This window comes from Bubalus kerabau, chromosome 9 (assembly GCF_029407905.1).
Source record: "Bubalus kerabau isolate K-KA32 ecotype Philippines breed swamp buffalo chromosome 9, PCC_UOA_SB_1v2, whole genome shotgun sequence".
Lineage (NCBI taxonomy): Eukaryota > Metazoa > Chordata > Mammalia > Artiodactyla > Bovidae > Bubalus > Bubalus kerabau.
This window is the reverse complement of record NC_073632.1, coordinates 107,209,691-107,225,610: the sequence shown is the minus strand read 5'-3', so window position 1 is coordinate 107,225,610 and position 15,920 is coordinate 107,209,691. Positions and strand designations below refer to the sequence as shown.

The 15,920-nt window shown below is 40.7% G+C and overlaps 1 protein-coding gene across 6 annotated transcripts in view; it reads right to left on the bottom strand.

The window, feature by feature from the left end:
• Positions 1 to 12,230: 12,230 nt before the first annotated feature.
• The window catches only part of QKI (QKI, KH domain containing RNA binding), a 160,234-nt gene continuing 156,544 nt past the window's right edge, over positions 12,231 to 15,920 (bottom strand). For all 6 annotated transcript variants that reach the window (XR_008698456.1, XM_055536171.1, XM_055536172.1 and 3 more), the window contains one exon: positions 12,231 to 15,392. Coding sequence is in view for 5 of the 6 variants with exons in the window: in XM_055536171.1 (XP_055392146.1) it covers positions 15,376 to 15,392 (17 nt within the window). In the remaining variant the exon portion in view is untranslated. The remainder of the gene's footprint in view (positions 15,393 to 15,920) is intronic.

Here is a 15,920-nt window from a genome sequence, read left to right as displayed (position 1 = left end):
CTCCCCTCTCCCCCTCAGCCCTGGGCCGGGCACCGGGTTGCCTGTTATGGTGGGATTCCATCAGATGCATGCAAGGAAAATGTGGTTCCTAGGTTCTCAGTTTTGTTTTCAGCAAATGCCACCAAAAATGGTGAGAAGATTGAGGCTCACTCACAGTACAGATGTTCATATTCTGCAAAGCCCCGTGAGAAAACTATGCCTTGAAATTTGGATGGTTCTACTTTCCTGCATTAGAGAAGGAAATGGCAACCCACTCTAGTGTTCTTGCCTGGAAAATCCCATGGACGGAGGAGCCTGCAGTCCATGGGGTCGCTAAGAGTCAGACACGACTGAGCGACTTCACTTTCACTTTTCACTTTCATGCTTTGGAGAAGGAAATGGCAACCCACTCCAGTGTTCTTGCCTGGAGAATCCCAGGGATGGGGGAGCCTGATGGGCTGCCGTCTCTGGGGTCACACAGAGTCGGACACGACTGAAGTGACTTAGCAGCAGTAGCAGCAGCTCTGAAAGCAGAGAAGTCAATGGCACCCCACTCCAGTACTCTTGCCTGGAAAATCCCATGGACAGAGGAGCCTGGTGGGCTGCAGTCCATGGGGTCGCTAAGAGTTGGACACAACTGAGCGACTTCATTTTCACTTTCAAAGGAAATAGCAATCCACCCCCGTGTTCTTGCCTGCAGAATCTCAGGGACTGGGGAGCCTGGTGGGCTGCCGTCTATGGGGTCGCACAGAGTCGGACACGACTGAAGTGACTTAGCAGCAGCAGCAACTCTGAAAGGGGCCACTTCTTGGAATACTGCAGAGGTTCAAACCAATCAAAAGTTCCATTCCCAGTTCCATCACTTCAGTGTATGAGTTTAGGAATACCGTTTCCAGGTCTTTCTCTGGGCGTGTTTCCTCATCTGCAAGCAGTAGGGTGTGAGTCTGTGTGACCACAAAGTGGCTTTTGCTTCTAAGGGGCTTTGGTCCATTGTTTTTCTCTAATTCTTTTTATGTTTATTTAACTTATATGCAGAGTACATCATGAGAAATGCTGGACTGGAAGAAACACAAGCTGGAATCAAGACTGCCGGGAGAAATATCAATAACCTCAGATATGCAGATGACACCACCCTTATGGCAGAAAGTGAAGAGGAACTCAAAAGCCTCTTGATGAAAGTGAAAGTGGAGAGTGAAAAAGTTGGCTTAAAGCTCAACATTCAGAAAACGAAGATCATGGCATCTGGTCCCACCACTTCATGGGAAATAGATGGGCAAACAGTGGAAACAGTGTCAGACTTTTTTTTTCTGGGCTCCAAAATCACCACAGATGGTGACTGCAGCCATGAAATTAAAAGATGCTTACTCCTTGGAAGGAAAGTTATGACCAACCTAGATAGCATATTCAAAAGCAGAGACATTACTTTGCCAACAAAGGTCCGTCTAGTCAAGGCTATGGTTTTTCCAGTGGTCATGTATGGATGTGAGAGTTGGACTGTGAAGAAGGCTGAGCCCCGAAGAATTGATGCTTTTGAACTGTGGTGTTGGAGAAGACTCTTGAGAGTGCCTTGGATGGCAAGGAGATCCAACCAGTCCATTCTGAAGGAGATCAGCCCTGGGATTTCTTTGGAAGGAATGATGCTAAAGCTGAAACTCCAGGACTTTGGCCACCTCATGCGAAGAGTTGACTCATTGGAAAAGACCCTGATGCTGGGAGGGATTGGGGGCAGGAGGAGAAGGGGACGACAGAGTATGAGATGGCTGGATGGCATCACTGACTCGATGGACGTGAGTCTCAGTGAACTCCAGGAGTTGGTGATGGACAGGGAGGCCTGGCGTGCTGCGATTCATGGGGTCGCAAAGAGTCGGACACGACTGAGCGACTGATCTGATGATGCTTATAAAAGGATGCTAGGCCATTTCTGAGTTAAAGTTTAGAAAGTTTAGTCTCTCAGTCGTGTCCAACTCTTTGTGACCCCATGGACCATAGCCTACCTTGGGATTTTTCCAGGCAAGAGTACTGGAGTGGGTTGCCTTTCCCTTTGCCAGAGGATTTTACCAACCCAGGGATTGAATTCAGGTCTCCCACATTGTAGGCAGACACTTTACCATCTGAGCCATCAGGGAAGTCCCTGTAGGGAAACTTTAATAAACTGCTCTCCAGATCCCGTCTATGACTTAAGTGTTTGCTTAAACCAATGAGCAAGGGCAGCTCTGAAGACCAGAGTGTGAGTGGGGAGCACCGTCTAAGTCCTGGAGATGGAGGAGATGGCACAGGATGGTCCTGGCCCATTGGCACCACCATCCACGGGCGGGCCCAGCTTACTTTAGAGCCAGAGATGGCCCGCCTCCATGCCCCTGGCTTGGAGCCGTCACAGGGGGTCCACCAGCCAGTCCACTGGCTCCCATGCCAGTTTCAAGGCCTCAGCTTACCTTTGAACTGACAGTTCTCTAGCCATCAGCTTTGGAAAGGGGGATATGGTGGCGTTTATCCACTCTGCAAATACTTATTAAGCACTTAGGTTCCAATCACAATTAAATGCAAGGAGATATGAAACTGACAGTATACCCTACGCAGCGCTTCTATCTTCAAGATCACTCTAGGTGTATTTCCACTCCTATCTGAGGCTGCTTTCATAAAACAGATCCAGCAAAAAGACTTAAAAAAAAAAATACTCTTATTCTGAAAGTCCATAGACTGTCTTGAGATTAAAAGCTAGGCTGCCATGGTTACACAAAATGCCTCTTCTCAGACAAGGACCCTAGGAAAGGGATTCGAGGAGAGCTGTTTAATGCTGATGCTGTTGTTCACATATCCTATGGGAACAGGAGGGATTTCTGCGCTTGGTGATGGAGTGAGGAGTACAGGGCCATAAGCATCCTACCTGAGGTGGGGGCTACATCATACGAGGGCTTGCCTTTGGATCCAGAGGAGACCCCTGTTCCCTGGGACACGGAGGGTTAGGGCATGAGCTGCTGGGCACATGGGTCTAAGAAACGCCTTTCCCAACAAGGAGCCAGAGGAGGAGGACAAATAGCTTATTTCCCAGAAGACTGAAAGGCCAAAAAGAATTGGCTTTTGAAGATGTTTTTTATTGAATAATAATTCAATAAGATGGGCTTTGAGGAAATGAGGTTACTTCAGATCTGGCTACACCAGGAAGCAAGACTTGCTACTAAAATCCAACCATCTTTAACCATAAACGTTTGCTTTGCTTCCCTCTTCACGAGAGAGAATCACATCTTTACTAGATGTTCTGGATAGATCTAGGGCTTGGAATGCTCGTTGATCTGCAGGCTGGATAATTAACATACTAGTCTTATATTACATGATTTTGTCTTCCCCTGTCCTAGGCTGTGGGCTGCTTTAAAGCAAGGGCTGTCTCTTCTTGTCTCAAGGAGGACAGGCAGGAGTATTCAGCACAGTTGTTAACACTCGTAAGTACTTTTTGAGTGAATAAAATAAGGAATTTGGGGAGCTCTTTTTTCACTTAGATTTGTGATTTTAATAAATCTGCATGGATTCCAAATTGGATTTGTCTATTGAAACAAAGTAACTGAAAAGTTCACTCTCAAAATTCCTACATATCTATATATCTATATCTATCTATACGAGCTTCTTCCCTGATTGCTCAGTTGGTAAAGAATCTGCCTGCTATGCAGGAGACCCTGGTTCGGTTCCTGGGTTGGGAAGATCCCCTGGAGGAGAGAAAGGATACCCACTCCAGTAGTCTGGCCTGGAGAAATCCATGGACTGTATAGTCCATGTGGTCACAAAGAGTCGGACACGACTGAGTGACTTGCACTTTCATGTATCTATATATTAGCCTTCTTAATCAGCATCCTCCAGTTAAATTCTGAATGCAAAAGGATACAGCTACTTTGGAAGACAGTTTGAAGATTTATTACAAAACTCAGTGTCCTCTTACCATATGACCCAGGAATGGTGCTCTTTGGCATGTACTCAAAGGAACCGGGGCCACACAAAAACCTGCACACACATGTTGATAGCAGTATATAACTGCCAAAACACGGGAGTAACCAAGATGTCCTTCAGTAACCTAATGTATCAACTATGGCCCATTCAGACAGTGGAATGGTATTCAGAACTAAAAAGAAACAAGCCATCAAGTCATGAAGACATAGAGGAACTAAACCCATATAACTAAGGGAAAGCAGCCAGTCTGAAAAGGCTAGGTACTATATGATTCCAACTACAAGGCATTCTGGAAAGGGCAAAACTGTGGAGACAGTGAAAAATCAGTGGTTGGAGAGGGATGACTAGATGGGGCACAGAACTCTTATTAAGGCAGTGAAAACACTCTATCATTGTTTAGTCACTAAGTCGTGTGTGACCCTTTGTGACCACATGGACTCCTCCAGGCTCCTTTGTCCGTGGGATTCTCCAGGCCAGAATACTGGAGTGGGTTGCCATTTTCTTCTCCAGGGGGTCTTCCTGACCCAGGGATTGAACCTGAGTCTCCTCCACTGGCAGGTGTATTCTTTACCACTGAGCCACCTGGGAAGCCCTATGATGTCTTAATGATGGTATACATTTGTCCAAACTCATTCAAAGTACAGCGTCCAGTGAACTGTAGTGTCATCCATGGACTTGGGTGATTATGACATGTCGTTGCAAGTTCACCAGTTTTAACAAATGCCCCCTCTGGTGCAAGATGTTGATAACGGGGGAGGCTGTTCAAGTGACAGGCAGGGGAATATATGGGAAGCCTCTGTACCATCTGCTCAATTTTGCTGTGAACCTAAAGCTGCTTTAAAAAATAAAGTCTATTGAAAACAAAATAAGACAAAAATTTTCCAGAATCACCAGGGCATTAAATTGAGAAGATAAAATGATGTCTATTTATTTGTGGCATTTTCTGTGATGGAAGAAACATGGAAAAATAACGGATGAAGCAGCCTCAATAAAGCGAAGGATCTCTGAGAACACACATGTTCTAAAATAACTTGGCATATTACACTGTAACACACGCAGAACCGAAATCCTTATTTGGATAATGGACATATGGTTTTAAAATTCCTTTTGACAAACCACACACACTCCCAAGGAGCAGGTGTATGTTTCGAGTTCGCTTTGCAATACACCAAGTTTTTAGATAGTTGGATGCTTGTGGCCAAGCTCCACAGTGCACCTATGGAGAGCAAGCTCATACTGCACTGACCGACAAAATTAAATGTACAACATACACAGTATACACTTGTCCCTCCGGTTTTTAATTTACGGCCTCACAAATTTGTTAACAACTTCTTAGAGCTGCTTCATTTGAAGAGCATAACTAATGCGTGGTAGAAAATTTTGATAAATTTTATTGCAGAAAGAGGCTAAAAATTACCTGTGCAACTGATGTCTTCTATTGAAACTTCCTATCTTTGCTGTCTACCCAGACCACATACTTGAGGCTTATATGTAACAAGAATAATGATAGCAAAATCTCCCAAACTGGTCACCAAGGGAGCATTTTTGAAAGGACATGGGCAGTAGAAATGTGTTTGATTTTAAACCATTAATCTATCTTATAACATGGCTTTACCATATTTGGGCAACACAAGTTTGATGCATAGCTCTTTGGTTTTAATGCATTCCGATATGCAGAGAAACGGTTATTTTTGTTCATTGCATGTTCCTGAGTTTATTGAATCATGTACTGATTGATTGTTGCATCTGATAAACACCATGTGTCCAATCAAGCTAAGGGCTCAGAAGTTGACTGTGGGGCTGATAATTCATCAATATGAGTAACACAGGGTGCCAGACAGACACGATTCCTGCTGGGACACTTCCCAGTGTCTTTTAGCTGATAGTTAAAGCCACTAGTATACAACTAGGTACCACAACAATCCCTTTCTAACATATAGCCCGACAACTTCTCTCCCCGCTATGTCTGAATTTTAATTTCATTACGGCAGCTCTACAAAGAGTTCCTACTCTTCAGAAACATTCATGGGGGGACAGGTGGTAACTCAGGCTGAAAAGGAGTGGGCAGAGAGCCTCCTGGGCATCCAAACCCAAGGCATTCCTTGCCCCCATGAGAGGATTCTCCTAGAGGTGGCTCATCTCGACCTTCTTACCCAAATCCTCAGCTAGGAACCTGCGAGGAAACAGAACTCGCAGCCTGCATTGTCTCATCAGCACCTCTGGGTCTAGTGGGATAGCAGATAAACAAAAACATTTAAGAAATGGGAGTTGGTGTGGTAACCAGCTCCATCCTTCAAGTCTGCATTATTTTTAGATTAAATTTATGTTTTTCTTTTCCGTTTTTCCACTAGCTCTGTCCAACGGGGTTTTGAAGAAAGGAGCACCTCTCTTTGAATTTGGGGGAGACAGCGGTAAGGAAACGATTGAGCTTCCCAATATTTCCCTTAATGACATGCTTTCCAGTCACAACTTGCTGCATGTTTACTTAGATGTAGAGTTCTGTAGATAAAAATATGTCACGTGTATTTCAGTAATTAAAACAAGCTGCAGCTCCCACCAATGACTTCTCATTAGTTTTAGTTCAGATACCAATCTATACTTTGATTCAACAGCTTTTCTTTGCTATAAATCCTCTAGCATGGTGGAGATGGACAATCTTTGGCAGAAGAGGATAACAAGCAATTTAGAAGAATTTGGGTTAACACCTCTGAAGGAGTTAAGGTATTTACAAGGCTTTCTTGGTGTTTATTAGTACGGGTAACTGATAAGAGTTCATATTGGTGGTCTTCCCTTTGCACAGGACAGAATCTTTGTTACACAGACTCATGTAGAATTCAATGAAAATGCATTGTTCTTTGGAAGACCAGAAGTATAAACGACATTTTTTCCCTTTTGCGTCTCGCTATGTCAGGTTGCTTTCATGGTAAGCTCCGGGAGCTATGAGAGAGATTTAATTCATTTTGAAACCAACAGTGAGTGATGACAGGCTGCTTTCAGATGTGATATCATATGCTCCCAGTTTCTTAATTTTTTTTCTTTGACTTAAAAACCGATGTTCCTAATAGCCCCACAAACTGGTGCTTAAAAAATATTAAGAGTTTAGGGTGGGGCGTTTGACTTGCTGATGCAGTTTTCTTCCCTGGCACCAATTTAGACCTCAGCTTCTCGGAGTGCTTAGCACTGGTGTTTTCACATGTACAGCGCTCCACCCACTATCAAGTTTTCCCTTTTCTCACCCTCTAGAAATTTAGAGTAAGTTTAACTTTTGAACAGTTTTTCCAGTGTTCTTTCACCTAAGTGAAAAACCACTGGGCAAAAGCATCATTTATGTAATTTACTTCAAAGTGTTCAGGGCAGCTTCTCACCTGCAGTTAGTCTGTTCTAATTTTTAAGCTAAATCACTTAAAACACTGTGACAAGAGGTTTTTAAAATTCAGGTTTTGGGTATGGGCAAGACACTTTATTCCTCCCCCCTAACACTGATGGACGTTTGAAGTTAAATGAGTGATTATGGAATTTTTAGTATCAACTCGAAGATATGTAAGAAAATACTTCTGGATTAATTTGCGAGTATTTTCTTCTAATATTTTACTTGTAATCACTTCACCCTAGTTTTCCTTGGTATTCAGCTAAGTAACCAGGGCATACACGAAGAAATCAGAACCACAGGCGTTAAAACTTTCCATCCTCACTTTGAGATGCTCCCTCGAACTGGAACCGCTGCAGAGACCATAAAAACAGACCCCCGTGTTTTCCACAAAACAGTTATGTATAACTGCAGACTCGGATTTTAATGTACTTCTTCTGGAAAAACATGAACTCACTAATGTTTTCTTTTAGGTGTGGTATATTTTTTGAATGTTCAATTAGCTTAACTGCTTTCTAACAAGACCAATAAGAGTTCCTACAAAGAGGTAGTAGATAATTACATAAAAAAAGTGACATCTGGAAGGAAACCCAAATTCATCCTGTCCCTTCATACAAGGAAGCACACAAGCAATTTAGGAATTGCTCCCTAAATATTAAGAAATAGATGAATTATGAAAGCCATCTTTAAATAGAAACCATACTCATCTGATCTTTTAGGAGGAAAACTTCAAAACCTGTTTTACATTATACCCTTTGAGAAGCTAGTTTGGTGTGTGAAGGGTTGGAATTACCATTCTGAACCTGAAGGGGAAGCACTGGTGTCTACAGGCACCAGGGAGGCGAGAAGGCTAAACCAAGATGAAGTGTGGCCACCAAGAGCCCAGGTGTGACCCATATATATATATATATATATATATACACACACACACACACACACACACACACACACACACTCCAGGCCATATGGAGGTGGTGGCGTGACTAACCAGTGGGACCTGGGTTTAGAAGGGGTAGTGGAACTCTTGTGTTTCACCTGACGGCTATCTGAGGCACACGCAGGCCGAAGTTTTCTAGGTAATCTGGTCTCTGAAGGGTCGACTTTATGACGAGGGTTTAAAAAACGTCTATCAAGGCTTTGAAGCTGGCAGGTAACTAAAGCAACAGCAACCCTGCGTCGGCCAGGCTAAGCGCCACCTGTGGGCGGCTGGTGTGGACCCTGGGCTCAGGTCCTACCTCTGACAGCTGCTCTCAGAAGCGTGTGAAGGGAACCCTGCCAAGGAGACAAGAGGTTCTAGTGAGTGATCAGAAAGCGGGAAAAGAAACCTGGTGAATACATTCATGAATAGTGAGGACTGGGAAATTTAAGGTGCAGGGAGTCCTAAAACTTAGATGTCAAGGTAAGATCTCTGAGAAGAGGTTTCACATCACTGATTTTTTTCTTTCTTTTTAACCAATTCTTCCGTGCTCAAGAAATTGGTAACAGTAATCCTTGACACGTGGCCCCCAGGATCAAAATTTTGTCAGCACTCCTTTCTTCTTCCATCTAAAAACGATATACGAGGATGTCCCTGGGCAGTCTAGTGGCTGAGCCTCCGCACTTCCAGGGTGGGGCCTGCGGGTTCCATCCCTGGTCAGGGAGGTAAGGTCCCACAGGGCCACCAAAACAAAAGCAAAACTGCGTACAACTGTACCTCCATTTCTTAGAAACAAGCATTTTGGACGCACGCTGAACTGAGCAACACTGTAGCTAAATCAGCTGAGTGATTTCCTTTATTCTCATCACTGACATCAGGGGTAATGTTGCTCCAGAATGTCAGATTCTTCTATTTTCTTCTCAATAGGGTTAAAGGCACCAATAGAAGCTAAAACTGCAACGTGCACTCTTTATTCTCATATTTACACACATATGGGTTCTGGGAAGGGACATGAACATATTTATACATGTGTGGGGTTTGGATTTACACACACGTGTGGGGTTTAGGAAGGGACATGGGACATGAGCATACCCACACACGTGTGGGCCTGGAGAGGGGCATGGGACATGAGCATATTCACACACGTGTGGGTCTGCACGAGCAGCGTTTCAGCTGCAGTCGGCTTGAGAGGATGAAGCACTTGCACTTTTTCCAGTTGGTTTATTGCACGTCATGTACAGTCATACGTGGTTCTCCATTCACATACGATTTGGAAAGACCTATTTCAACTTTTCTCTGTATATACAATTTCCACAAGTTCTAAATGTTTCATACACACCACTACAATATAAGCCATAAATGATGTATTTGGTAATCAAAATTTCTCAATAACAGCACTTTCAAAAAGATATGTATTTTTTACTCTGGGAGCTGCGCTTTGCCTGCAATGCGGGGTCTGCCATGAAGGGACAGTGACACTGTAAGCAGTGAGAAGCCCACGCTGTGCTATTCGCTGCGCCCACCGGCCACGCCTCCTGTGAACTGACGCTTCCTCCTCCTCGGCCAGCCCCTCGCAATTAGTGCAGCAGAAACACAGAAAGGAGAGTTCTACACTTGGGTGAACCAGTTTGATTCAGCATTGAGTACCAGGGAGGCATGTAATTTTGTTATGTGTCTTCATAGCAAAGGCATAGGTAAAATGTTAAGAGAAACCACAGATAAAATTACATGTGTGTACCATATGAATATTTCTAAAAGTAAAATTATCTATAAAATGAATCATTTTTCCATTTGAAATAAAACAGAAACTTTTGAAGATGTTTAAAAACTACATTTACTTAGAAACTTCATGAGTCTAAAAAGTTCTCTGGATAATTTTTGCTATTAAATAATGGATTATAATCCAGCAATACATTTCATTCTACTAAAAATCACTTGCTGGTAACCCTACAATTGCTAATTGTTACCAAGACATAACAGACATCTTATTTCAAACACACAAACCCCTCCCCCTCAAAATGGAGAAACTTTAGACTGTCATTTATAAAAGTTAGCTGGTTAAGAAGAGTCTTGATTTGGTAATGAGCAAATCAATGTAATTTAAATCACACCTACTGTCTGCTTTTGGTGTACTAAAAAACTTACAGCCCTTTATATTTATTCAGTATTTATTGAGAAACCTTAACCACCTCTTGTGTGAACATTCACATATCTTGGCTTTATGGACAGGGTGCTTTGACCGCCCCCGACCGAGGTGGGCTCTCCCACACAGAGTGTACTAGTGTGTTGGTGAATATCGACTTTCATGCTCCATTTTCCCAAAGAAAAAGATGCTTGACTGCAAGTACATAACTTTACCAACTTCTCAACTGAAAACTTAACTTCCAATTGCTTTGTCAAATACTAGTAGTATAAAACAATAAGCTGACTCTGGCATTTTATCATTCTGACAATTTGGTGATTTCAAGTTTAATACTATTATAGCCTGTATAAAAATGGGTTTTGTCATTTTTGCCTTTTAAAACTGGACTTTTCCAACATAAAAGGTGGCAATACAACGTAATTATACATAAAAGTACTCTTAACGGAAAATGAGATGAGACTGCATTCACAGGCTTCAGAAAATGTAGAATAAAATACATAGAAATTCTTCATCAACTTCAGTACATGGTACCACGATGACTTGTATACTAGCAGCTTGAAAGTTATCTTCAAAGTTTTACAAAACAATATATATTAACTGTATGGCAATGTGAACTTTTAAAGATAGTAGCATATTAAAGCTGTCTACCTAACAATAATAGATTGCCCCCTCCCCATCAGAGAAACAATATATTTGTTTGATCAAAAGAACCATCTCAATTATGATTAAATCTGATGCTCTGGCTATTCTATGTATTTCATGTATGTATATATACTATGGGGCTACGTTCTGACAGTCTGGTTAATACCATATTGGTGTGGTTATGTCTTCTGGAACAATGTGACTCATTTCAGCCCCAAATTTTAGAACTTTAAAATAAATAAAAAGCAATTTACAGAAATAAGGCATTATTTGCAAATGCAAAAATTTGTCCTGAGAATTTTTATTATCCAGGAGGACCATTTCACAGAAAAGGAAATACCAGTATCTGTGAAACATAAATGCACCTGAAGAGTTAAAAGAATCGGTAAGTAGAGGTCAGTTCACCTAGGCTGCAGCTAAGAAAAGCATGAAGGTAAGTTAACAAATCTCTCTAACTCCCATGCAAACCACGATATATACACTACTTTTCAAATGCACTGTTCCTCCCCCTCAGACTTCTTGTACTGAAGTATTCTGACTGTACTGTGGAACAGGGCGAGAGAGAAAGCTCAGCGATGCTGTCTGGCCTCGTGCTGAGGGGCCTGCGTCTGTGGTCGTCATGAATGGCGACGCCGGGCTGGCCTGAGACACGGAGCCACTCTACCTTTGGCTTTCCTTAACGGGAGCAGCTAGCCAAAACAGTTCATAACTGTATACTGGAAAAATGTCCAATTAAAACACCAATTTGAAGAAAGGTAAAACGTCACCAGATGCTTTGCTTTATAATGTGACCATTAGATTATCTACTTATAGAAATTTAAAAAATGGTTCAACAAAGAATCAAACTGGTTTCTTGGGTATATCATTACGATAAATCTCTTTACTCTTTACGCTGTGAGCAGACAGTGATTATTTTGGAGAAGGAAAAATAAGAAAGTGTGGAATTAGTAATGCAGAAGTTGAAAGGCAGGTGGCAAGACTAGAAGAACGCCTCAAACCAACACTACTTTGTTCCCGTCTCTCCTGGCACCTCCCCCCAAGGTAAAGGCCAGAATAACCAAAGCCGCTGTACAGCATGTGCGGAACTGTCAGCTGACAAACAACATACAAACACGTCACGCTATGTTATCTGTGGTCACTTCCTTCAGGGTTAGTCCAGTAATTCAAGACTTTACATTCTTTTGTCTTTATTTGTTTACTTTAATTAAACATGTAAAGGTTAATAAACAGACATAGTCCAGAGTTAGTAGGTTGATATTATAACATTTATTAAAATAATGCTATGGGTTAATAGAAACAGCAAAGAACCAAAGAATTAAAATGCAAGCTATGTAAAATCCCAACTAAAACCCAAAAGTGTCTAATGTATTCATTCATTAGCTAACTAAAAGCCCAAGAAAGACAAGACACCCAATATAATAAAGTACTGCAAAACAATTGGCAATTTTCAGTTATCAAAATTGTGGATTTTGCATTTTGTATCCTTTTCTCAATCAAGAAAAAAATTCTTTTTGAATGTTATATAACATACATATAAAACAAGATAGAAAAATACATTATAAACTTGTAACAATGGCTGTAAATACATTATCTTACATGTTTCTCATAGGCAATAGGTTGGTTATGGTACATACATAGCATGAAACTACTGAGATAATAAAGAATAGACAAAAATACATGTCAGCTGTACGGTAACATACAAGCGACACTCCCATCTACCCGCGCTAAAAAATTACATAATACTGTCAGAAAAAAAAAGTCTTAAAAACTACATATTTTAATAAGAAAGAAATTCAATAAAGAATGATAATACTGAGAACCAAGGCATTCAGAGATTTCAAAAGTCATGCTTTTTTTCAGTTGATCCAAAATTTTATCAACTAAGTTTTCAAACGTTTGTTCAGAGCCAACATTACTCATAAATGTCACGCATTTATTTCATACATTTACTTTCTTCCCCATAAAAGACCTTTGATAAACATCTAAAATGTCCAGGTATAACACAGTTGAGATGAAACTGGATCAAATACTGGTATCGTTTTTAAACTATCACCTCAAGTGTTTGAGTGTCGCAAATTTATTCAACCAACCAAACAAAATAAAAATCAAAATGGCACAGCACATATGGTAAATAAATCAGAACAACTGTATGTGTAACAGAAAGACAAAGCAGTGGCACACTAAACCAAAGCTAGCTGAATACAAAACAATGAATGTCTATTGCATAGTAAATAAACTGAAAACGGTTTCCAAGTGAGACAAGATGATGGAGGTCACCGCGAAGGTGCTTACTGAGCTTACTGCTGACCTTTGACTGTGAAGCTGTGAAGGTATGTAGAGGGCAGGAGTTGATGAGCTGGGGACCTACGGCCACTCGGCATTTGCCACATCTGGTACTGGGCATTTAATGATCACTTACAGATCATTTAGATCTGCAGGCTAGAGTTCAGATGTAGAGCTTTGTGCACAAAGCACTTCAGCTACAAAACTGACTGAACGTCCGGAGAAGCTGCAAGTTCATATTCACATGTAGTTGAGTGTAATGTGCACAACGATGCTAGTTTCTCACATTCCTTTAAAGTTAAACTGGGGCTGGGGGCGTGTGTGTGTTTGTGTGCACACGCGTGTGCAGGTGGGTGGGTGGGATTCTGTGTGTGTGGTGGCAGCTTAGGCCACTAAAACCAGCAGAGATGGATTACACAAGTGATCTGGTTTGGAAGAAATGAGTCTGATTTAAATTTGGGTCATTTAGAATCACTGTTATCCAGAATGAAAATCACAGGTTCATTTTTGTGAAAAAGACAGCTGTGTATACTATTACCACCAATTAATAAAGAAAAATCCAACAACACGCCCACCAAATAAAGTTCTAATTTTGTCTATGAAATAAATGGTGTTCTGATCACACGTAATTTTTATTTCAGAATCCTCTGGGCTAACATTAAGTATACCAATTACCAAAAGCACTCAATTATTATTTTAAAAGGATGCTTTTAAACTTACTTGTTAGGAATCAGAAAAGTTATCAAATTTTTTCACAGTATCAGATTTGGCAAATTGATATCAAGGTAATGTGGCAAAAAATCATTTAATTCAAACCATCAACTCATGTGTCTCCCCTCACATCTTCTTTCACATACTGGGCGACTGAGTGACAGGCATTGACTTGTATTCTGAGGGAGGAGCTGATCTTACAAGACACTTGACTAAATGACCATGAAGGAAAATAAGGCACTTTCTTTTCTTTAGACTTATTCCAATACTTAAAAAATAAAAAAGAAAGACAAAAAGGCTCTTTTGGTCTTTTGTTTCTTGACAACCACCAGAAAAAATCATTTAATGAAATAAAGGGTTTCTTTGTTCTTTTTCTTTTTTTTATAACACTTGAAAGTATAAAATGCTACATTTCCAAAAATATATATATTTTTTCTGCACCAGCACCCTTGTATAGTAAAAGTATCTACTTTTTTTGTTCATTTGTTTCAATGCACTACACTTTATCTACAATTTCATTACATGTATACAGCAAATAGGCAAGCATGGCTTTTACATCCTTAATGATTTTTTTCTATACAGGGAGGTTTAAAAAAAATATTTGAACAGTTTGCCCAGTAATGTGACACATAATGCATGTACCTTGTTCTCATATATTTTTTAAAGGAGGTGTAAAATAAAGGTTCAGTAATTTTAACTCAGATATTTATCTTTTTAAAAATAGTGTTGCAGTTTTGTTCTTTGCATTACTTTCCAAAATTCCTTGTTAAGTTTTTCTCTCATGGCGCACTTCTAATACTTCAAATTTTGGCAGGCAATATAAAAAAGGCTGCAACTTCTGCCCTTTGAGGGCACTGTAGTGACTAAACAGCATATCAAATTTTGAATACTTTTTGAAATCGCTTCACCAATGACATCCCTGACCAAAGGTTCATGCATGATGCATCAGCACACAGTACATTCAGAGAGCTTTGACTCGCTATGAAGAGAGGTTCCTAGAAGTCTCTCACAGTAACTGCCTCTGTCACTGAGTAGTTAAGGGCCATCTGTCTCCCCTCCTGAAGTGAGGCCTTCTTACCGTTCGCTTAGGGTGGGACATTAAAAGATGATCAGTGCTGTGGGATGAATTGGGCCTTATTGCTTTACTACTATTCAGTGCAGGTTCTAGAACCACTTTCACCCAAACAGAAAAAGAAAAAACAAAACAAACAAAAGCTGAGTTGGAGGACAACGATTTCTTTGTCTTTTGTTTGGTTAGATGGTAAGACGAACGGACAAGTGCCTCAGCTCGCTGCACTGACGACAGGCAAGCAAAGGCGATTACCAGTTAACTGATCAGCAGGCAGGCATGGTCAGGTCATCATTGGGTGAAGAGTTCAGAGGTCAGAAGGTCATAGGTTAGTTGCCGGTGGCGGCTGGGTGGTTAGAAACAAAAAACAAAAAAAAAAAAAAAAAGAAAAGAAAAGATAGAGAAGAGATTAGTTTCAGCTAGTGACGGCTTAATGACAACATGAAAAACTAATCACAACTAATAAAAAAAAAAGCATGTTTAATTCTGACAAACTGATTGACACCATCTACAGAATACAATAAAAATCATGACAATTCCATATCATGATTTGAACAAATGAAGGAGAGCCCACTCCCACAAAAAAAAAAACAAAAACTGTTAACAGGAAAAATAGAAATAAAATACAACTAACAACTAATAGTTAGTAGCAGTCAATGAAGGAAACTGGAAAACAACATCAATGAATAGGTTTGGTATACAGAATTCTGAAACAGTCAGTGCAGCTATCAGTATCTGACTGCTATTAAGCATTAGTATTCTCTCAGATGCAAGCATTAAAGCAACTATTAATGATGGATGTGATTATTAATAATCAATGATTAACAGAAATGAATCTAAAGAAATTTAAATTTCTATGAATAATCTGGTTCAA